Below are 22,429 nucleotides of genomic sequence, written 5' to 3' on the forward strand. Positions count from 1 at the left end.
CCCGCCATGCCCCCAGAGCCCTCTGCCCCCAGGCTCCTTCTCCTGTCCCAGGTGTTAATTTCAAAGCCAGCACCACAGCCCAGAACAGGATCAACAAATAATTATAAAAAGAATGAACAGATATTAACACTTAATATCTTTTAAAATATTTTGCTAATTTTCTTTGACTTTTAACTCACACCTTTTCCCATAATCTAGATCAATAAAGTTGTGATGCAAATAATCTAGGCAAAAACAGAGCTTTCTTCTTAGCCCTAAAGATACACACACACACACTTCTTTTTCACTTTCATGAAAATGCAAGAGAATCCCACTTTAAGTAAACTCAAAGAAGAGAACCAGAATTGAGACTTATAAATTAGGTGCTGAGCATCTGCTTTACAGAACAGTCACCAAAGTGTCTCTTTAAATAGTTATGTTCCCCACATGATTTTTAATAGAACATAAATTTAATTTCAATGTACAGAAAATCTTTCCAGAAAAGAGTATGTAACAGCCCCGGGTCACCAACAGTAAGACTAACGGCTTTTCATCACGGTTAATAAAATGCCACATCACCTCCAGCTCACTAACTGCTGCTGACACTTACATGGGTCCCTCATATGTGGTAACAAACGCGTATCAACAAGGAGAGTCCCAAAAGATTCAACCTTGAACTGACCCATACCAAGGTAGCAATCCTCTGCTCATCAACTCTAAACCTTAAATCAATAAAGCACTGGCTTTAATTTTTTTCTGGGGATTCTAAAAACTCATGTGGACCTAGTAAGTAATTAGGACCACAGAAATATTTTTACTTCCTCCATAATACATATTTTAAACTCTGACGGAGAACTGCCAAAATCATGGAACAAAAGCCTAGTGTGCTGCATGAAGATACAGCCAAGGACATGCCAGAGACATAATTCATTCTGAGACAACTTACGTAAAGGAACTCAAGTTTACATAAGCTGACAACTGCTATGCTTGGAAGAGCTAACATCTCCAGACAATTAGGTTTAAAATAAATACAACAGAAGAGCAACCTGTACCGTAAGCTAATAATCTAGAACTCCCCACAGGAGCCAAAGAAGGAAATGTATTTCCTCAAAAGTTAAATGTTAGTCAATATTAACTGTTAAATATTCTGTTAAATATTCTGCAGTGTGCACTGTATTAATCTACAAAGTTCAGCTGGCCCTTGAACATGGGTTTAAACTGTGCAGCTCTAGGGCGCCTGGGTGGCTCAGTTGGTTAAGCGACTGCCTTCGGCTCAGGTCATGATCCTGGACTGGAGTCCCTGGATCGAGTCCCACATCGGGCTCCCTGCTCGGCAGGGAGTCTGCTTCTCCCTCTGACCCTCCCCCCTCTCATGTGCTCTCTCACTCTCATTCTCTCTGTCTCAAATAAATAAATAAATAAAATCTTAAAAAAAAAAATTTGAAAAAAAAAAAATAAACTGTGCACCTCTAGTCATACATGGATTCTTTCCAATGAATACATTGGAAAATTTCTGGAAACTTGTTGAAAAACAATTTTTCTCTAGCTCACTTGATTACAAGAATGTGGCATAACTATACATATAACATATAAAGTAAGGGTTCGTTGGCTCTAGGTTATCAGTAAGGCTTCCCCTCAACAGCAGGCTGTGTTGTTTAAGGGACAATTGTATTTGTTAAAAGTCTACTGATATTTCCAAATCCTGCTGCGGCTACTCCCTGGGAAGGAGCTTCCCGGTGATGCTGCCCGAACAAGCGGAAGAGGATGGACACACTCACAGCACCGACCATCTGTAGAGTGCTGCCTGGCCCCAGATGCTGTGCTGAGCACTCTATATCTCAGGGAGCCCCCCCCATCAGCTCACGACAGCCCGGAGAGCCCTTCCTCACAGACAGGGAAACCTCAGAGGTGGAGACCCTGCCCAGGTCTGGCAGCACGTGGCAGGCCAGAGAGCAACGCCGGGTGCACCTGCTGCCACATCCTTCCCACCAGACCCAAAGTGCCCCTCTTACCACACGTGCCCATCACCTCACATGTCCAACATTTAGAGGCACCTCTGCATTATTCTCAGGTTTTCTAAAGCTTTTTAAAAACAAGAGAGTTAGGGGCGCCTGCGTGGCTCAGTCGTTAAGCGTCTGCCTTCGACTCAGGTCATGATCCCAGGGTCCTGGGATCGAGCTCCGCATTGGGCTCCCTGCTCTGCGGGAAGCCTGCTTCTCCCTCTCCCACTCCCCTGCTTGTGTTCCCTCTCTCGCTGTGTCTCTCTCTGTCAAATAAATAAATAAAAATCTTAAAAAAACATACACACACAAAAACTGTGGTCCTGGGGCGCCTGGGTGGCTCAGTCATTAAGCAAGCGTCTGCCTTCGACTCAGGTCATGATCCCAGGGTCCTGGGATCGAGCCCCACATCGGGCTCCCTGCTCCGTGGGAAGCCTGCCTCTCCCTCTCCCACTCCCCCTGCTTGTGTTCCCTTTCTCACTGTGTCTGTCAAATAAATAAATAAAATCTTAAAAAAAATAAAAAATAAAAACAAGAGAGTTAGATCACGGTTTTCTTAAAGAGCAGTACAGGACTACACCGTAAACAATTCAGACGGTATGTCACCGTACAGAAGGGGGCATGTTGTACAGATGGCGGGGTCAGCAGTTCCCATCCTCCAGGCTATTCTCACAATGGAAAGCTGACACTTCCCAGTGACAAGTGGGCTCTGTGGTCCCGCACCCTGGGTCTGGGTGGGACGGGGGCACTTCTGAGGCTGGTCATAAAAGAGGACACAGCTCCCACCCAGCTCTCTCTCAGGACGCTGACCTTTGGCACCCAGCCACCATCCTGAGGAAGCCCCAGTGAGCCCACGCAGATCCCCCCCCGCCACCCTGGGAGGCCCTCGGGAGCCTCAGGAGCAGAAACAGGCCTCCAGCCCCAGGCCAGAATCAACCACCAGACATGTGAGCAGAGAAGCCAAGGCCTGATTTCCACCCCTCCGCCGCTGGGGCCTCCTGTGCCAAGGAGGAGAGGAGGCGTCCCTGCTGGGCGCCGTCTGAGTTCCTCCCACAGCACCGAGAGGGCTGTTGTGCGTAACTGTCACGCAGCCAAAGTAACCGGCACAAACAGTAACAGCCAAGTTCCCTTTAACCCACTCCCATTAATTCTTAACAGTTTTGCCCAGTGGGGCTGAAGCGCTGCCCTGTGGAAGCCGCCAGAACAGCCAGGCCGACACCACCGGTGGTGCCCCCCCCCCCCACCAGCCGCAAGACCTGAGCCCCAGCGGCGAGAGCCCAGGGGGAGGTAAGGGCAGCGCCACGGCAGCGCGCCGAGCAGAAGCTGCGCTCCGAACTCTGCTGCCCTTCCTGCAGACGCCAGGCTTGCTACTGTGGAGCATTTCACTCTCGCCAGGGACAACAGCACTGAGGCCACCAAAGTGGACGCGAGCGAGGACGCTGAGGGAAGCACGTCGGGGAAGGGGCCACGGGAGCAGCAGGAGAGGCCAAGCCCGCCGGGGCCGGGGCTCCGAAGGGAGGCTGGAGGCAACAGTGACAGGAAACCTGCGCCCTTCTTGAGCCACCAAGGTCCGGTCCCCAGACTGGCGGAAAGCAAGGGGGAGGCGGTGAGAAGCGCAGAGGAGGGGCCGGGAACGGTGGCCAGGTCAGTGGTCCCCAGGTGCCAGACGGGACCGTGGCCTCTCGTGGCTCTCTGCTTTGCTAGTGGAGATAACCAGCGCCCCCCCCCCCCCCCCCCCCCCCCCCCCCCCCCCCCCCCCCCCCCCCCCACACACACACCACTGCAGACTGTGCTGGAGGAAGCAAGATTTCCTTCTGGTCTTCAGTTTGCCATCAGTCTTGACAGGACAGTGACAGAGCTGCCCCAGAGGCTGTGGGCTCTGTGTTGGGACAGCTGCCTGCCAGCCACAGCTGGCCCGGGGGCCACGGCCGGGAGGGAAAGCCGCTCAGGCAGCCACTCTGCCCTAAAGGGCCGCTGGGGCCCAGGCCTCGGGTGAGAGGAGGGAGCTCGCCCACATCAAACCCCCTTTCCCTCCAAAGCCCCTCAAATAACGGCTCTTACCAACTCATCAAGTTAAAAATGCTCACTCAACTCATTAGAGGCAGACTTGCGATAACAAAGCACCAGGCCCCATCTTCCCCTCCTGGGGACCACCTAGCTAAGCCTCTGCATCTGGCCACCCAGTGTCACCTACATGGTCACAGAAACTACCCCATGCTGGCTCGTTTAAACTAAACGCAACAAAATGAATAAAGAGTATCAGCTACGTGCAAAGTGCTATGTACTGCTTATATATAAGCTTCTCCTGGCAAGCTTATTTTGTTCTAAAAAGATAGTATTTTAAATACCAATTATTTCCACGTTTCTTAAGTGTCTCTGTAACATAACCCCTTGCACTTTGGAGATTTAAAAATAACACACCGGGACACCTGGGTGGCTCAGTCGGTTAAGCGTCTGCCTTCAGCTCAGGTCGTGATCCCAGGGTCCTGGGATCGAGCCCCGCATCGGGCTCCCCGCTCTGCGGGGAGCCTGCTTCTCCCTCTGCCTCTGCCTCTCTCTCTCTCTCTCTCTCTCATGAATAAATAAAATCTTTTAAATAAATAAATAAATAAATAAATAAAAAATAAAAGTAACACACCATGTCACACATACCCTCCAAAAGGTCATATTTAAAAGAAAAGTCCGAGCAGAACCTTAGTCTAATGAGAGAAGCAAGGGGAGTGTCTAGAACAGTCGGTGAGGAATTTGTGTTCACATATTCACTGAGTTGCTCCCTACTTCCACACGGCAGCATCCTTCCTTGTTAGATAATCCCATGTAATGCACTGTTTTTATAGGTTTGTCTCCCCCATGAGGACTCAGAAGATAAATATCGTCAAGATATTTATCACATCATTATTGTAAAATAAGAGAGAAGCCCAATTCCAACATTTAAAGGCAAATTAAATCCTTTTGGGACAAGAGCGGGTCAGAAACAATTGCATATGTAAATAAAATAGGGCAGTGTTTTTATAAAAGCCATTTTATGTCCACTCAGTGGTATATGATGCAATTTTATTTTAATATTTTATTCTATTTATTCACTATTCTATTTTAATAGAATATTCCATTTTAATAAATTCTATTTTAATAGATATTTACAAAGATGTCATAATAATGTCAAAATGCTTCTATTTGTGGAAAAGATGCAGTATGACAAAAACCTAAAAAGAAAAAATGTATATAATTATCCTGAAAATAAATTCACTAAATGTTTAAAAATGATACGGTTTTTTTTTCTCACTCAGCTTTTTTCAGATTTTTCTAAGTAGTATATATTTTCAGGGCAAAAAAAGTACATACACAATCGTTTTCTACACTGAAAATGACCACTATTTGAGACTATGCTAGCAGACTCTGAGGAGGTACGTGGCGAGAGGGCTGAGCAAGCAGCAGGGTTGGGCCGCCAGCCACCAGCTGCCCCAGCCAGCCACGTGTCTCCTTGGGGGCGTAAGCCTTCCTCAAGACCCGACCTTGTTCCTCTGTAGCTGTCGCCTCTCTGCAGAAGCCCATCAGCGCTTCCCCAATGGTAAATGCTCTCTGCACACACCGAATGTCAAATAAAGACCACATGACGTGGCTGCCCCCACGGTAAGGATGCTGTCGAGGGCTCTGCTCCTGCTCACACAGCTCCCTCTGCTAAAGCCTTCAGGACAAATTCCTGTTTCATCTCGACACCAACAAGAGCTACAATTGGCAAAGTGGTCTGCCCTCTTACCCTCCAGTTACCGTCACCAGTGGGACTGACAAGGCGGCCTGCTGCCAACTGGGAGCAAGAAAATGGAGAGCCACCTTCACGGCCCCTTAACAACAGGCAGCCATCTGCACGTTATTCATCCTGAGCCTATTCCCAGCTCCTGATTTTCTTTCTCCAGCCCCGCTGGTCCTCAAGCCCCTGCGTGATGCTGTCTATCTGTACAGGAACCAAGTCCAAGTGTAGGTATGTCAGTACCAGGAACGCCACCTCAACCACACTCCAGCCCGGGGAAGCTCAACGAGAGCCACAAGTGCCCTGGCCAGGTGCTCTGTGACTCCTCTCCCAGAGGAGGAGGAAAGGCGCCCTCTTCTCCCCCCTGGGGTTCTCACTTCACAAAGCCTGGACAGAATGGACGAACCTTAACTCCATCACCGGTGCAAACAGCGCGCTGAGGAGAGCCGGGAGGCCAGGAACGTGCGGCAACAGAGAGGTCTCTCTCAGCAGCATGGTGGACCCTGTTGGACAGTCAACAAAGGCGACGTCAGGGCAGACTTCACTCTGCACACCGGGCACACTCCTTATCCCCTCCTCCACGGAGTCCGTCCCCGTGGGCACGGCCCCACAGCCCCACAGCCAAGTGCCCCCGGAGTCCGATCCCATGGCACCCTGCAGCATCCGCCTGGCCAGCATGCTGCAACCTGCGTCCTGTCGGGGACAACGTTTGTGTGGTTACTCTTCTCTTCCCTTCCATCAGGCTTTTGGGTTTGTCCCAGGGCCAAGAACCTGGATTTGTTCTACTTGGTAGACAAGCATGATGGAATGAATGAGGATCAAGAAATCAATACCACACCCTTGTACAAAAGGAAAGGTGATGTGCTCCATTTCTTAAACTTGTATCAGCCAACGCACTCAGAAAACAGCCTGAAAATAGAGCACAGGCACATAAATGTGCTTGCTAACTATAGGACAAATCATTCCTAGTAACGGAGGAGAGGGAGGGAGACACAGAGCAGATGATGAGGGAACACAGCCCAACTCACCCGTTGCATTGACGGAAAGGGAAGCTGCAACCAGCATCCTCTGGTGAAGGTCCTCGGGGGTATCGCTGATGATGACAGAGTTGATGCTTTCCTTCTCAATCCAAACACATCTGAAAGGGGCATCGTCAGGGGACAGAGGCTGATCCACCCGCTAGGCAATGTGCTATGTCCAACCCCCGAGCTAACACATGTCACAGACACAAATAGGCGAGTGCAGCGCTCAACAGGTAAAAGCTGTTTAACATCCAAGTGTCCTTCATGCCTCCTCCTCTTCATCCAGCACCACCACCCTCTCCACCCTCATCTCTCTCCCGCTCCTGGGCCTTGAGCACCACACCACCCACACGCTGACAACGCCCCCTAGGCTCCCGGCCACCCGCCCCCCATCCTGCACTGCTCAGCAGAGGCCCCGCCGCCACCCAGGAAGGGCATCCTCCACTCTTCCCCTTCCCACGTCACTGAGTCTAATCACACGTCAGGCTGTTGATTCCACGCCCGAAGCTCTCATAAAGCAGTCTGTCTCTGCACCTCCTGCCATGGACTCAGCATGGTCCACAACGTACCCACCCAGAATTACAGCAGTGACCAGCCTCAGAAGTACGCTCCTACCCGAGGACCCTTCTACTCCCAAACCCAATGCATTCTTCACACTGGGCTCTGCAAGCCTTAAGGGGCCTACGGACCATCTACAAATCTTATGAAAATGCAGGCTCTGTGCAAAAGAGGCCTGAGCTCTGTATTTCTGACAGGCTTCAAGAGATGCCTATCCTAGAGGGTTTGCCTCTTAGCCGAAGAGAGTGTTTAAAATACACATAAGGCTTTCCAACTGTCTTCAGATGAAGTCTGGATCTTGCTTACAAAGCTCGTCCCCATCTGCCACAGCTCCGCAGCCCTTCTGCTTCCCACCCACTCTCCAACCTCACTATGCTCATTCCGAAGTGCAAAGTCAAACTGAGGCCAAAGCCCACGCTGAGTAACACCCTCCAGCTTGCCTTCACCTCCCCACTCACTGACTGGAAACCTCCATGGCCTTTCACAGCCTGAGTGTGTTCAGGGGCCCCTTGAGATGCTTTCATAATGTTCTACAGCCCCTCTCATAATGTTCAAAAGCCTCATCAACCCTTCTTCTGAGGACCCGTCTTCCCTTGCATACCATCCCCACCACACACATCCAAGTGTCCAATTTTAGGGATTACAGAGTGTATTTTGTTCACTGTTGTTGCCCTCAAACCATACACTGTTCCCAGAACACAGCAGGCATTCACAGGTTTACTGAATGAAAATCAATTATAATAAGAACAGAAAAAATGAGGCCCTTGTTAGAAGATACTCAAGAATGTCTTACACAGAATGGCTTTCGTACAAGAGAAAGAGTATCTCAGATTTGGAGCTAGGAGAGGAATGAGAAAGAGCTGGAAAAGGGAAGGTTTCAACAGTTTAAAGAAAGATTAGTTTCTGTTAAGCTCTGTAAATAGAGGAGCAGAGAAAAAAGAAATCCATGGGGAACCTAAGTTAATCACACCTGAACTTGGATATTCTGGTCAAACTATGACACTTCAGTTCATAAGGGTTAAAAGGCCCATGAAGTATCACCTGTCGATAAAAAACATGCAAAATGTTACCAACAGGCACGTTATCACTTAACATACATTTTAAAAATCCAAAAGTTAACTCATGTTTTGAAAAAGAAAATAGCTACGCCTTAGTTGTAACGTCTTCAAGATGCAGTGGGGGAAAAAAAAAGGTCTTATGGTGCTTTTCTGGGATGCAGTGATTATTATTTTCAGTGGTTTCTCTAACATTCCTCAATAGATACACTTAAGGAACAGTTTGGCCAAACAAAGGAAATACTGCCAAACACTTCGGTAGAAGCATTATCCTTTTCAATGTACCAGACTAACCCAACTGAGTAGGGAGCACAGGGCCAGGGGCTGCGGTGGCGAGAGGGGAGCCCCGGAGCAGGGGGAGGGGGGTGTGCGGCCGCCTGCTCTGGGAGACAGGCAGATGCAATGACTGCACTGCCCGCTGGGGCGGGGCCGCCTCCACGGCGGGCCTGGCTCTCCACAGTCCACACACGGCTTCCTCCAACTGGGTAAACAAGCACAGACTGCCTCTGGGAAGGCTGCTTTAAACAAAAGAACTAGTCTAAGCATTTCTCTACACTGAACCCCAGGTTTTTCCCTTACTAAGGTAAGCGCCATTGTGAAAACAGTACCAGCATCTAAAACCAGGAAAGAAAAGCCCACCACGACTACTAGTTATGACCCAGCATATAAATATAAAATGACTTTAAGTTTTAAATTGTATTTTAAAGCAGCAACTATAAATTACCTTGCAGTTGGGGGCACCCAGTTTATTAGAAGAAAAGCTCTCTAACAAAACCCGGATCAGGTACTTTTCATCATCCTTCACAGGGGATGATGTAGACAAGTCTGCCACGTTTTCTACGGACTTGGAGAAGAGACCCTTGAGAGCTTCATGGCTTTGCTGAGCAGAATAAGCAAAGTTCATTTTGCTAAAAGGAAAAACTGTATTAAAAGTACTTTATTCCAAACTAATCAAAGTATTTCACAGGCATGACCTTATTCTTAGCTGATTGCTGGGTCACTAAGGTCAGGAGTAAATTTTATCAAGTAAGCACATTTTAAGATTCAAACAAAAGAAATAAGACAGGATTCATTTAAGGCTCAATTCACCAGGGCACCTGGGTGGCTCTTCATTTAAGGCTCAATTCACCAGGGCACCTGGGTGGCTCAGTCAGTGAAGCATCTGCCTTCAGCTTAGGTCATGATCCCAGGGGCCTGGGATCGAGTCCAGCATCGGGCTCCCTGCTCCTCGGGGAGTCTGCTTCTCCCTCTGCTTCTGCCCCTCCCCCCTGGCTTGTGTGCTCTCTCTCGCTCAAATAAATTAAAAAAATCTTTTTTTTAAAAAAAGGCTCAATTCATCAGCCTTTACTACCTTTCAGTCATCAGAAAACTGAAGAGAGTGAAAAACAGCTCTTAAAAGAACTTTCTGTACTCAACACTTCTGCTCCACACCAGGAACACTCCCAGAATCCCGAAAGGGTTTCTCACACATGGAAATACCAAGTCCAGCCAGCTCTCTGGCTACTGTTCTGTTGCCCGTTTCCCCTTTCCTTAATCCTAGCCCCACCCCATTGTCAGCAGAAATTACAGAAGGAAAATAAATGGCCTTCAACATCTGACTCAAAGGTGGCATCTCTGAAACCTTCAAAGGAAAATAGCTTCAGAACTGATTTTGAAAGAAATGGCTGAATATCATTTTGCAATATCTGAAAATACTTGAAACAAATATCTTATTAATTGCTTTCATTAGGGAGCTAAATCTTGGAATCCATTACAGAAAAAATAACTCCCCAAATAGAGAACATTTTTACATCTAATTTTCATTCTAAGAAGAAACAAATAGCCTAATAAAAGGAAACTAACAAAAGCAACACCCAGTCACCATAATTTAGTGTCAAAGAAACCCTTCTAGAAGGCACTTAAAATGTACGACAAACACTACCTAGCTATTCATCCATCAGCATCCTGAGAGAGGAAAATGGCACCCCCACTTCTCCACTGCCCCTCCCACAAACACACACATACTCACGCACACATGAACCGGCCACATGCGCTCCCACAACCAGGATGAACGTGCGTACCATGGACTCATAGGGCTCCTCCGCGAGCTCGGCGTAGCCCTCCTTGATGAGGACGTCTCTTACGTTGACAGTGTCCTGGGCCCCCGAGCAGCGGTACACATCCACGTGCAGGACGCTGTGCACAACAGAGAAGACCCTGACGAGGAGCGCGCAGCCACTCACCAGGGAGGCAAACCGCTGGCTGGCCCCACCGCTCCAGTGCTCACCACACACGAGAGACTTTGCAGAGGGGCGCATTTTGCAAATCTTAAATTCCAATGCCTACAGGACAGAAGAGCATGGCTGAACCAGCGTTATAAATGAGTGAAACACTCACCCCACATACTGCCGAAACGTGGCCCTGAACATGGATCTTCACCAACGTTCTCATAAAAATCCTACTAAAAACAATTTCGGTCCATTAACAGATGAGTGGATAAGGAAGATGTGGTGTAGACATACAATGGAATGTTACTCAGCCATCAAAAAGGATATGATCTTCCATTTGCAATAACATGAATGGAGCTAGAGAATATTATGCTAAGCGAAGTAAGCCAGAGTGAGAAAGACAAATATCATATGATTTCCCTTATATGTGGAATCTAAAAAACAAAAGAAACAAACAAAAGCAGAGACAGACCAAAATACAAAGTGGGCTGCCGGAGGGGAGGGGGATGGAGGGTGGGCAAAACGGGGGAAGAGGCGTAGGGAATAGAGCTTCCAGTTACGGAGTGGACAAGTCACAGGAACCAGAGGTGACAGCACAAAGAGGGCGGTCTGGGGTATCACACTCGTGCTGCACGGTCACAGACGGCGGCTACCACTGTGCGATATTGGATGTTGCTTTTTCAACCCAAACAGAAGTTTGGACTGCCTTCTGAACGGTTTCCGTACCAACAGAGAGCACGCAGGTACATCTGGCCCACCCAAGTTCTAGCTGTTTACAACACAACCAAAAACCCTTTGAGTGATTAGAAAGTATTTGAAATTAAATTATTTCAGTTAAACAGCTACTTTTTTGCTAAGTGTGAAACCACTCTCCATATATTTTAACTCACTCCACAGACAATACTGACAAAAATATCTGTGGCAATACATTTTTTGAAAAAAGCAGAAATCAAATTTGGCCTATATGACCAAGCAAGTCCCTTCCCACTCTGGGACCTGGCCCCAATCTGTGGGCTGAGGGTAGGCCGTGTGACCTCGAGAATCCTTTCCAGCTTACACATTCACACCCAGCAGCTTCTCTACCTTACCTGAAATGGGAGTTCAAGAAGGTGACAGGGAATCTCCATTAAAAGATCCAGATCTACATGAGATCTATTACCATAGTCTACAAAGAACACCTAGAGAACGGGGAAAGGACACACTTTAATATGGGGTCAGACACCGCACGCCACCTGACCAGTGGCCACACAAGGATCTACTCTAGCTCCAGAACCTAGCAGCCTTACGACAGGAGCTAAAATCCACATAGCACTGAGAGAAATAACTTTTTATGAGGCTACTTTTCTAACTCAAATGATTTTATATTTAATTTCCACTTAAAATTAGAAAAGGTTTTCTGTGAACTGCTACAAGTTTGTCTCAATTCCCTTTGAGTGATTAGTTACAGAAAAACACATACCTCAGCAGAGTTCCCAGAAACATAAAGGATTTGGGCTCTGAAGTATCTTTCTTTATCAAAATCAGCAAAGGGAGCCAGACAGACCAAGTCTGGATGTGGGTGGATGGGCAAGGGCACCAATTCCAGTTGGTTTATTTCAGCGGTAAGCTTTTTCAGAATCCTGGCGTTTCTTTCATCAATTCTATATCCCCAGAAGTGTCCCACCTCAACGACCTAAACAAGAAGGAAAAGGAGCAGAGATGGATTCTAGAAAGGATTTCTATGTCAAGGTTATCATATGCTCACACCACAGGGCTGACATTCATACTACACTTCACAAGCTGGATTCCCTAGAACTTAAGTAACACTACAGGCTTTGAATAGGTGCTTACGAACAAGGGGGCTCCCTGGTCACCTGCAGTGAGGACACGTGTGTCCCAGACCCCCTCTCAGAGGTGTGAGACTTGCCAGCACACGAACACATGAAAGGCTCTGAGAGGGCACAGAAGGCCAGACTGTTTCACTCGAGATGGGCTCCAGGCGGTAGGCCCAGCCCACAGAGTGCAGGCAGGACCAAGGGCAGCAAGGGCGGGTGTGCTGTGAGCGCAGCCCCTGAAGGATCAGTGACAAGTGGGAGAAGAAGGAGCAGGTGTTCCTTGGAAAAGGGCCTCCCCGAGCACCTCCCGCCCACGCTGCCAGGCACGGACCCACGCCGGCTGCCGCTTCCCAGTCGGCCCGGAGCCCAAGCTTCTGTGTGAAGTCTCCTGGTGAGTGTAGTCACAGATTTACCAGGAAGCAGGTATGCATTTCCACTGACATTTTATTTGAAGAAGTAACAACCACACCTTGAAGAGTAATGATGCTGACGCCAGCTTTATTGACATAAACTGAATTACACAGCCATACGTCACTACGCCAATTAAAACATTCACGTGTCTCACGCTGCCAAAATTAATGTTTTAGCATCTTAAACAGTACCTAACATTCTAAAAATTACTTTGATTCTAGAATGAGTATTTGTGTTTCATTCTGTGTTGTAGCCACATTTCAATTTAACAAGGACAGAAATTCAAACCCACCTGCATTTACTTGATCACTAAGGTGCACATGCTGTGCGTGCGTGCGCACACGTGTGTGTACACGTGTGCTATTTCATGTCTACAACATGACGGCTCTAGGTGAAGACGACAGAAAAGTTCTAATGATTCAAACACACCATCTCACCTCTGTGACATCAATTGTTAAGAGGAGATCTGTGATTGCCCGGGATCTGTCTAATGTGTTAAATGAGACTTGCACAGGATCTACTGTCTGCTTCTGGAAGTCCACGTTCACCCTACATAACGTGATTTAAAAAAATAAAAAGTCAGGTATTACAAAGAAAACGTACTTCCGTATGTGAAGTTATGGCCCCAACTATTCCAGTGCTTATACAAGAAAAGAACATTTTAATAAAACACCTAACCTGGAGATGACAAATTTGATTTCATCTCAAATTTGAGTTTCCGACAGCTTCCTGAGCTGCTCTGGAGGTCCGTGCAACCCAACAGTTACACACTACCCTTCAACAATAGATTCTAAAGGTCAAGACTCTTACAGAAGATCGACTTTTAAGGGAACACATTCTAAATCTAAGACCTGCAATATTTCCTAATTTCTGGTTTCAGAGGTGACTTTGACCTTTCCGAAAGTACCAGAATCCATGCCCTGTTCAATGCTGTTAGAAAAGACCTACATGATTTTCTGATAAACCAAGGAGTTATCATTCATCCCTCAGGACAATAAGAGAGTAAAAGCTAAAGTTCAAGAATATGAAATACAAATTTGATAAAAACAAAATATCCCTTTCCTAATGCTTTTATTCGAAGAAGAAGAAGAAAAATTATACAAGAGATCCTGACCCAACTCTCTCTTCAACTTTTCAGACCCATTTCTGAAGTAAGAGTGACTCAGGCAAAGTTACCAGAAGAAAAGATCCTCCCTGTGTTACAGACCTAACCCGCTGCACCCCCAGAGTCTCAGAATCTAAACCGCCCCCACGGGATGAGATTCAATGGGACATATCTCCCTTTCTCACCAATTCCCCCAAATTCCTGTCAAGTTCCTCATAAAATTAAAAAGGTCACAAATAAGAAAGGATGACTGAGAATTCCTACACATGGTACTCAAAAAGTGTGACCAAAAGGGAAAGGAATCCTTCATAAATCCTGAAGGGTGATTTAATTTGGCCCAAGAAAAGAAAATCCACATGCCCAACGACAGCTGCCAAGTGGTGAGTGCCACCACGCGGGGCCAGCCACATGGGCAGCCCAGCCTTCCTGTTCCTCCACGAGGAAGGGGCAGCTTGTGCTGGCCAGCCCCCAGGTGCTCCCAGCTGCATCTCTGTTTTGTCCTACCATCTGCTCTGATGAGAACAGAGAATACGCCACTGTGCTTAAACAAAGGAAATGAGGAACTAATATTAGGTCTAATCCCTTCTATTTAAACTGAGAATTACTTTCATGATTCCGCTCAATCTTCTCAACAACCTTGTACAATAGGTACCATATCTATTAAACAGACACAACTCAATAGGAAAAAAAATTGTTTAACGGCCAAAAGTCTTAAATAGAGATTTCTCCAAAGACGATACACAAAAGGCAAACAGGTACATGAAAAGATACTCAATATCACTAGTCATCAGGGAAATACAAATAAGAACTACAACAAGGTATCAGCTCATGCCTTTCAGAGTGCCCATCATCAAAAAGACAAATGCTGTGCGCTGGTGGGATTGTAAATTGGTACAGCCACTATGGAACACAGTATGGACAATTCTCAAGAAATTAAAAAGAGAACCACCATATGATGCAGCAATTCTACTTCTGGGTATGTATCTAAAGGTAACAAAAACACTACCTCAGCAAGACACCTGCATCCCCGCGTTCATAGCAGCATTATGTACAACAGACAAGACATGGAAACAATTTAAGTGTCCCTCACTGGACGAATGGATAAGGAAGTTGTGCTATATATATGCAGTGGAATATTATTCAGCCATAAAAACAAGGAAATCCTACCATTTGCAACAACATGGATAGGTCTCGAAGGCAATATGCTAAGTGAAATAAGTCAAACACTGTATGGTCTCGCTTACATGTAGAATCTATTTTTTTTTTTTAAGAATCTATTTAGGGGGCGCCTGGGTGGCTCAGTCGGTTGAGCGACTGCCTTTAGCTCAGGTCATGATCCCAGGGTCCCGGGATCGAGTCCCGCATTGGGCTCCCTGCTCAGCGGGGAGTCTGCTTCTCCCTCTGACCCTCCCCCCTCTCATGTGCTCTCTCTCTCTCTCATTCTCTGTCAAATAATAAATAAAATCTTAAAAAAAAAAAAAAAGAATCTATTTAGGGGCACCTGGGTGGCTCAGTCGTTAAGCGTCTGCCTTCGGCTCAGGTCATGATCCCGGGGTCCTGCGATCGAGCCCCGCATCGGGCTCCCTGCTCAGCGGGGAGTCTGCTTCTCCCTCTCCCACTCCCCCTGCTTGTGTTCCCTCTCTCACCGGGTCTCTCTGTCAAATAAATAAAATCTTCCAAAAAATTTTTTTTTTAAAAAAAGAATCTATTAAAAAAAATCTCATAGAAAAAGAGATCAGACTTGAGGTACTAGAGACGGAGGGTAGGAGAAGGGGGAACACGAGGAAGACGGTTAAAAGATACAAACTTCCAGTTCTATGGTAAGTAAGTCCTAGGGATAGAGTGTGCAACACGGTCCCTAACACTAACACTACCGTAAGACACACAGGAAAGTCATTAGGAGAACAGATCCTAAGAGTCCTCGTCACAAGGATAAATTTTTGTGTTCACTGAATGTCCTGTGGTAGTCACTTCACAGTGTAAGGAAATCAAACTGTCATGCTGAATGCCTTCAACTTGCACAGCGATGGATGGCAATTATTTTGCCATAAAACTGAAAAAAAAACAAACAGATGAGAAAAGCACCAAGGTTCAGAGAGGTCAAGTAACGTGCCCAAGTACACACAGCCAGGAGATGAGGAAACTAGGGCTCTGGCTGCAAGGTTCATTTAAACGCAGCCTCTGAAACTGCAAAAGCAGGTGGACAGAGGCCTGCCCGGCCGCCTTCTGAAATACCTGGTGCTCCTGAGCTTTGAGACAGCCCCTCCTTCCACCTTCCCTTCAATCTCCTCTGCAGAGTGAACCTTCAGTTCAAGGGAGACTTTCAGCTGAGACATCTTAATTGCCATATACACTGCAGGAAGAGTTTTAAACCTCTCTGTTGGATTACGTGAAAACTCCACAAAGGCTCTGCTCCATAAATGGAAAGAAAAAATTAGTTTATCAGGCATCTGGGAAAAAAAAAAACTAAGTGTGTATTAATTTCTCTCAAGATTAGACGGAAATGTTCAGCTCCATCTCCCCTTGAAATACCAGTAACTCTTCACTTTACAATTAACCAAGAAGTGTTTCCTTAAATGAAAATTATTTACTTAAAAGAAATAAAAATTACAACGATGTACCATTAAAGTAAAACCACATATCAACCTTATATATAATGCAGATAATGCACAATAAACACCAAACGCTAATGAGATTTTTCAGCTACGAAATCTTAATTCTCAAAATGAACACAGAATGACAGCTTTTTGAGTTTTGGAGGTTTTTCTACTTTATTGTAAAATAAAACACAGATAAGATAAAATCACACAAATGAGTAGGTCAGTGATCTCTGTGATCTCCCTCCACAAACACCATCGAGTTTACCACCCAGTCATGCTGACGAACATCCCACGCTACCTCCCCCTCCCCCACCTCTGGGCACCCCTCCCATCCCTTTCTCTGGGGAATGAGAACCAAGCATGCACTAAGGGTGTCTGCTGGGCATTTCCTGGTATAAAGAAATAAAGCTCCAAGTTCACATTTGCTTGTACATGAATGTCCCTGGGCCAAAACATCATACTCATGCAAACAGATCTATGACCCCTGCAAGTACTGTCACGGAAATGTGTAACCTGAGCCCTGGAAAGGACACAGCCTTGAAGAGTGTCAAGCAGGTAAGAGAGTTAAGCCCCTAACTTGGCTGGCCTACTCAGTGTGCATCCCTGTGCTTAGCCTCTCTGCAAGCTGCATTTGCTGTCCTTGGACAGCTGGCTCTCCTCTGCCCTCCTCACCCGCCTCCTGGTGGACTCACTGCCGAGCACGCGCATCTTATCTTCCCCCTGGCCTGTGCCCAATTCGTTAACCCCTTGTCCTGTCACCCTTCTCTAGAGGGCTCCAGAGTCCCTCCCTCAGAGGCAGTTTCTTTCACACTTGAGACCACACTTCCACGATGCTCATCTTGCAGCAGGATTCTGAAGTCCCGCCTGTGGGACCCCCCCCCCCCCTCCCCCCACCAGGAGTCAGCTCCTCACAGCCCCTCTCTGGTCAATGCTGTCTCGAAGACCTGCCCTCCTGGGCCTGCCTCTCTTCTTTGTCCTGCACATGTGATCAACAGCCAAACCCAAGAGAGCTTCTGTCTCACCTGCTGCCTCCTTTGTTTCAAATGTTACCTCTGGTTTAGGTCACTACAAAAGGCCCCTCTCTCGTCATTCCCTGACCAAGTCCTACACAACAGTGCAGCTCAGAACACTCAGGGGTCTCCACATGCCCATCTATCATGCCCATCCTGATCAGGCAGCCACAAAGGACCATCCAGAGCACAGCACCTGGCCTCCCACCACACAAACCTGACACAAAGCCAGCGGCTGGCACACACCCCACACTCTCCAAAGTCCCAAATGGGCTCACACTGGGCTCCTACTGGATCAGCACCCCATCCTGCCCCACCAGCCACCCCCACCGTCCACCTCACACACCTCCTCAGTAAGTCCCAAGTGAACTGCTCCTGAGGCCCAGAAAGAGTGTCTTCTGACCACCTGGGCCTCTCCCACAACATTTCACGACAGGCAAATGTCTACAGAACCCCACAACTGGGTTGAAAGCTTCCTACGGGAGGAAAAGATGCATCCATGCACTTACTACCTGTGCCCAGATGCCCTTCACACCTGACACAGATTCCTCGCTAAAGCGGGCCCTGCACAATCCCAGAAGGAATCCAGCCTTCACTCTGTCAAATAGTGATTCATGTCATTCTTTGCCTTTAAACACCTGATGCACAAGAACTGTTCCTGGTATAACCAGAAGAACACAGTAACTTCGCCAAGTAACTGACATGACATTGCTACGGTGACTAAAATGCCAGAAATACAAAGAACCACGCAAAATAGGATTAAAATACCTTTAACAAAGGCTCAGACAGGAAGAAAATGAAACAAACACAGAATGATGAAGATCAGTGAGAGCCCAGACTGCAGGCCACTCAACCCATCAAAGAACGCCCACCCGTAACTGGAACCTCAGCCAAGGCAAATGGACTTCCAATATTCAAGAAAGAGAACTTCACTGTGTGATTCCAGTTTTAAAGAAGTGATTCTGTAAATGCGATCAAAAATTTCACTGTAATTTGTATTAGGTACTTGAAAAACCTTGAGATATTTTAAGCTTAATTAGTTAAAACCGTAACGGTTGTTAAAAGAACTTAGACTTTGTTAGTGTTACGAATTTACCATGTGAGCACAAGCACAAGCCAGGGGGAAGATGCACGTGCTTACATGCTTACAAAGAAAATCAATATATTAATCATAGGAACAGAACTTAAAATGTTTGAGGGAATTAATCCAAGCGGAAAAGGGACTGAATGTACTCAACTTGAGTTACTGGACATCAGTCAAAGAAAGAGTGGAAGTGTTTCTTGTTCACTAGATTTTACCAAGTTTTATAAATGAAATACGATTTATAAAACACCAGAAAAGAATATCTAATTTTAAAACTAAAATTCAATTTAAAACTGTAAATAGGGATGATGAACAAGACGGCAGAGGAGTCAGAGACCTAAGTTTCACCTGGTCCCAGGAATTCAGCTAGATGGTTAAAACTGTAAATAGTCTTTAAGCACAACAGTCCCTCTTAGAAATAAAAACTCAAAGTGATACTTCAAAACATACCATCTTGTTTCCTTTATCTGCAACTAAAATAAGGTGCAATATAACTGAGTTTTTGCATTATCTGTCTTCCAAAAATATTTAGAACATATATGTTCTAAATAACTACAAGCAGATAAACCCTACTCTGGGGCCTCTTTGTGGCCCTACTAGGGATACCCCGTGAAAACCTAGGGACAGGCGCAGGCTCCAAGCACCCGCCACAGCACCCACGGCACCACCGAGCTCCCCACTTAGCACCTTTAGGAGCTCACTTGGTTGACAAGGAAGATAAATCACTTATGATAACAAGATAAACCAAAGCTCCGTTCCAAGGTGATGCTGAGCAGCCCGAATAGAGGCCCATTTCCACATGCACTCAGTTTTAAGAATTAGTTCCCCGCAAACACTGAACACGTGATGGCTCTTTCATAATTGCAGTTGTTACACAAAAATACATGACTTACTTTGCACCATCAAATGCAATGGATTTGACTTGACCACACTGTCGAAAGAGAGACTGTAGCTGTTTATAGTAGAGAAATCCATAGGGGGGAATGTGCTTCAACTGTAACACACAATACAGTATTCATCAGAGCAGGTGTCAGAGCTAACAAAACACTGTAACATTCATAAGCTAAAGCTGCTGCACGTTATTTATTTCACAAAAACAAAATTCACTGTCTTTAACCATAATATATAGACTCTATGGTTAGGTATTTAATGACTGATGACTTTTACATTACAAGTAAATTTTAATGATAAATGTATGTTAAATAAAAGATAATTCTTTCTCTGTTAAAATAATCCAAAATCTAACAAAAAATAAGAGTTGTGTTTTATTTTACCTTCAAGTAATCAAGCTGACTAAATGCATCTCTTTGAAAGACCCTTTTCTACATAAGGAATAATGGGAACTATGGGAGGGGGGAGCACAGCACAGGTTAGGGACGGGGGCACTCCCACCACCACAGCCCAAAGTAAAGCACCCTGAGCTGCTGCAGACCTCTCCTAGCCCCGAGTGCTGACTTTCCCTCTTCTGTCCCGGTAATTCCTGTTCCAGGCTCTGGCTCTGGCAGGAAACCTGAGGCCCCGGCTCCTTGCCACCAGGTCCTGCTTGTCTCAGGACCCACCCTGGCCCCACGAGAGAGGCGGTGGGTGGGCGCGAATGCCTGGGCTCTGAGCTGTCTTGTCAAGTCTCCTGAGGCAAAGTATGGAGTCACCCTAGGACTCAACCACCCCATGAAGTAAGGCTGATGGTAAATCCCCACCTCGAGGGGTCAATGTGAGGCTCAGAGAAGCATGAATACAAAGTATGTCATAAAGGGCTTCTCAGGTGAGCGCGGGGTCAATACTAGCTATCATTGGGTTTTTACAACATACACAGAAAACAAATTTTTGGCGCCCAGAGTGCATGGTGAACAGGCTGCCTCGTGGATGGAGGAGGCAAGCACAGCTCCGTGTCTGAGGAGACTCCTATGGGATCCTTCTCCAAGTACACAGGGAAGGGGAGAATACCACGAAGGGATTCGAGGAAGCCAACCAAAAGAGCCTCGTCCACCCTGAAGATCCATGGGAGCAGAGCCCCCAGCAGCGATAAAAGGCTAATTTAACCTTTTAAATTAAAACCCCTTCCCTAGATATGAAGTGCATCTCAGCGGCCTATCTCCAGCCTGAACACCAGCAACTTTTAGGCTCTTCAAAGATCTCCACAAGTAGTCTGCGACCTCTAGTAATCTGCAACCCTCCCTGCCCCGTGCATGATCTCTTCAGCAACTGTGAGGACATTCACAACAATAGGGAGTGCTTACTGTATGCCAGCAAGTTTGGCCAAGTGCTTTACACCTCCCCATTATCAGAGAAACTGATGATGGAACCAAGAAGTCCAATAGAAGTCCAATTCCTGCATGCTTTATTCCGGTTGTGCTTCCTGAGGTTACCATGTGCTCAGGTTTAAACAAATGGTCTACAAATGTTGATCCAATGGTCCAAGCCTGTGGCTGATTATCAGATTCACTGAAAACATGTGTTATTTAAATGCTAATTTTCAGGCCATTCCTTCTAGTTCAGATTCTGTAGCATGGGGCCCTCAAACATGATTTTTAAAATAAACATTCTCTGGGTGATTCTACTGGAATACATTCAGGTCTGGGGATCACATTCAGGTCTGGGGATCACAGTTTAAATCCCAGTATGAAGCTGCCAACCAGTAACATTTTACACTTTGTGTGAAATGAAATTGTTAACTAACAGTTAACAATTTCATTTCTTAAACTTATGGAGAAGTGTCTTAAATCCTTCAAAATAGCATATGATCAATCAGCATTAGTCATAAACATGTAATTTCTCAAGACTTTCTTTCAAGGCCAGGTCTGCAAAAAAGAAAGCCAGACTGAGGAGCAAGTAGATGTGAAAAGGTCAAACAAGCCATAATATTCACTTTAGGGGGGGAAAATCCACCAGGTCCTTATAAATTGGGAACAATTGGAGGGCTATAACGTTCTGCAGTAGCCACACTGAAATGGAGCTCCTACCACGACAGTTGTCTTTGGGTCTTTGCCAGCCAGCTCCCTCACCGCCATCTCCTCATCAGGCTGTCCGAAAGTGAAGTAATTTGGGTAAAAAGCACCTGCCAATACCACCTGGAAGAGAACTGGATTTTCATGAACCAGCAACATTATTTACCGGTCTCTCTCAACAATACACTATTCTCTTCCCAGAATGATATAACGAACATCTGTAAGGTAAAAGAGATTTTATATAAAAATACTAGACCCTCTACCAATCAAGTAGAAAGTCACAATTCTGATGATTTCACCATTACTAACAGAAGCACTCTGGACATGTTCTCCTTCAAAAGAGCTGGAACCCGTCTCAGAGGGAAGTTTAGGAAACAGTGGTAGTTGAGTGAAGGTGCGAATGCCTGTACACACTGTCTCACCCGTCGTCCGACATACTCACCTCTATGGGGCCAGGCACCTCTCCAGGCCCCAAGAAGCACAGCCAATATGTACTTCTAAATAGCACTCTGCAAAAAGTCCCTTCGTCAATCAAAATACTCCACTGGAAACATACACTCATGGAAGACTCTCCCCGGCCTCAAGGCAATCTGACATCCAGAAAAACACTGTTTTCCAGCATCACTTCATTCACAGACATCCACCTACAACCCAATTCTACATGCTGATGTGTATAGATGTATTCCTTCTCTGAACCCCAAAGTAGAAGTATTAGCCCCTTTGTAGGATACGCTTCCCTCTACACAATCCCTGTAAGATCCCATCTGACAAGCTAGCCTGATCATGTCCCCTAAAGTTAATATTTTCAGTGTAAGGGAATAGCTACATATGTTGAATAATATTAAGAACATTTTTAGTTTCTTAAAAGCAAAAACCCAAGGACCTCTCCTG

At 46.3% G+C, this 22,429-nt stretch overlaps 1 protein-coding gene across 1 annotated transcript in view; it reads right to left on the bottom strand.

Moving 5' to 3' along the window:
• Window positions 1–22,429, bottom strand: part of TDRD9 (tudor domain containing 9) — a 115,314-nt gene that overhangs the window by 15,393 nt on the left and 77,492 nt on the right. The window contains exons 23-33 of the mRNA XM_021679715.1: window positions 21,554–21,661; window positions 19,487–19,587; window positions 16,135–16,308; window positions 13,232–13,343; window positions 12,029–12,241; window positions 11,658–11,747; window positions 10,423–10,683; window positions 9,087–9,242; window positions 8,278–8,348; window positions 6,756–6,865; window positions 6,134–6,230 (exon numbers count right to left, since the gene is read on the bottom strand). Of these exons, the coding sequence (XP_021535390.1) occupies window positions 6,134–6,230; window positions 6,756–6,865; window positions 8,278–8,348; window positions 9,087–9,242; window positions 10,423–10,683; window positions 11,658–11,747; window positions 12,029–12,241; window positions 13,232–13,343; window positions 16,135–16,308; window positions 19,487–19,587; window positions 21,554–21,661 (1,493 nt within the window). The remainder of the gene's footprint in view (window positions 1–6,133; window positions 6,231–6,755; window positions 6,866–8,277; window positions 8,349–9,086; window positions 9,243–10,422; window positions 10,684–11,657; window positions 11,748–12,028; window positions 12,242–13,231; window positions 13,344–16,134; window positions 16,309–19,486; window positions 19,588–21,553; window positions 21,662–22,429) is intronic.

Source organism: Neomonachus schauinslandi, chromosome 9, assembly GCF_002201575.2.
Source record: "Neomonachus schauinslandi chromosome 9, ASM220157v2, whole genome shotgun sequence".
In the NCBI taxonomy this organism is placed as follows: domain Eukaryota; kingdom Metazoa; phylum Chordata; class Mammalia; order Carnivora; family Phocidae; genus Neomonachus; species Neomonachus schauinslandi.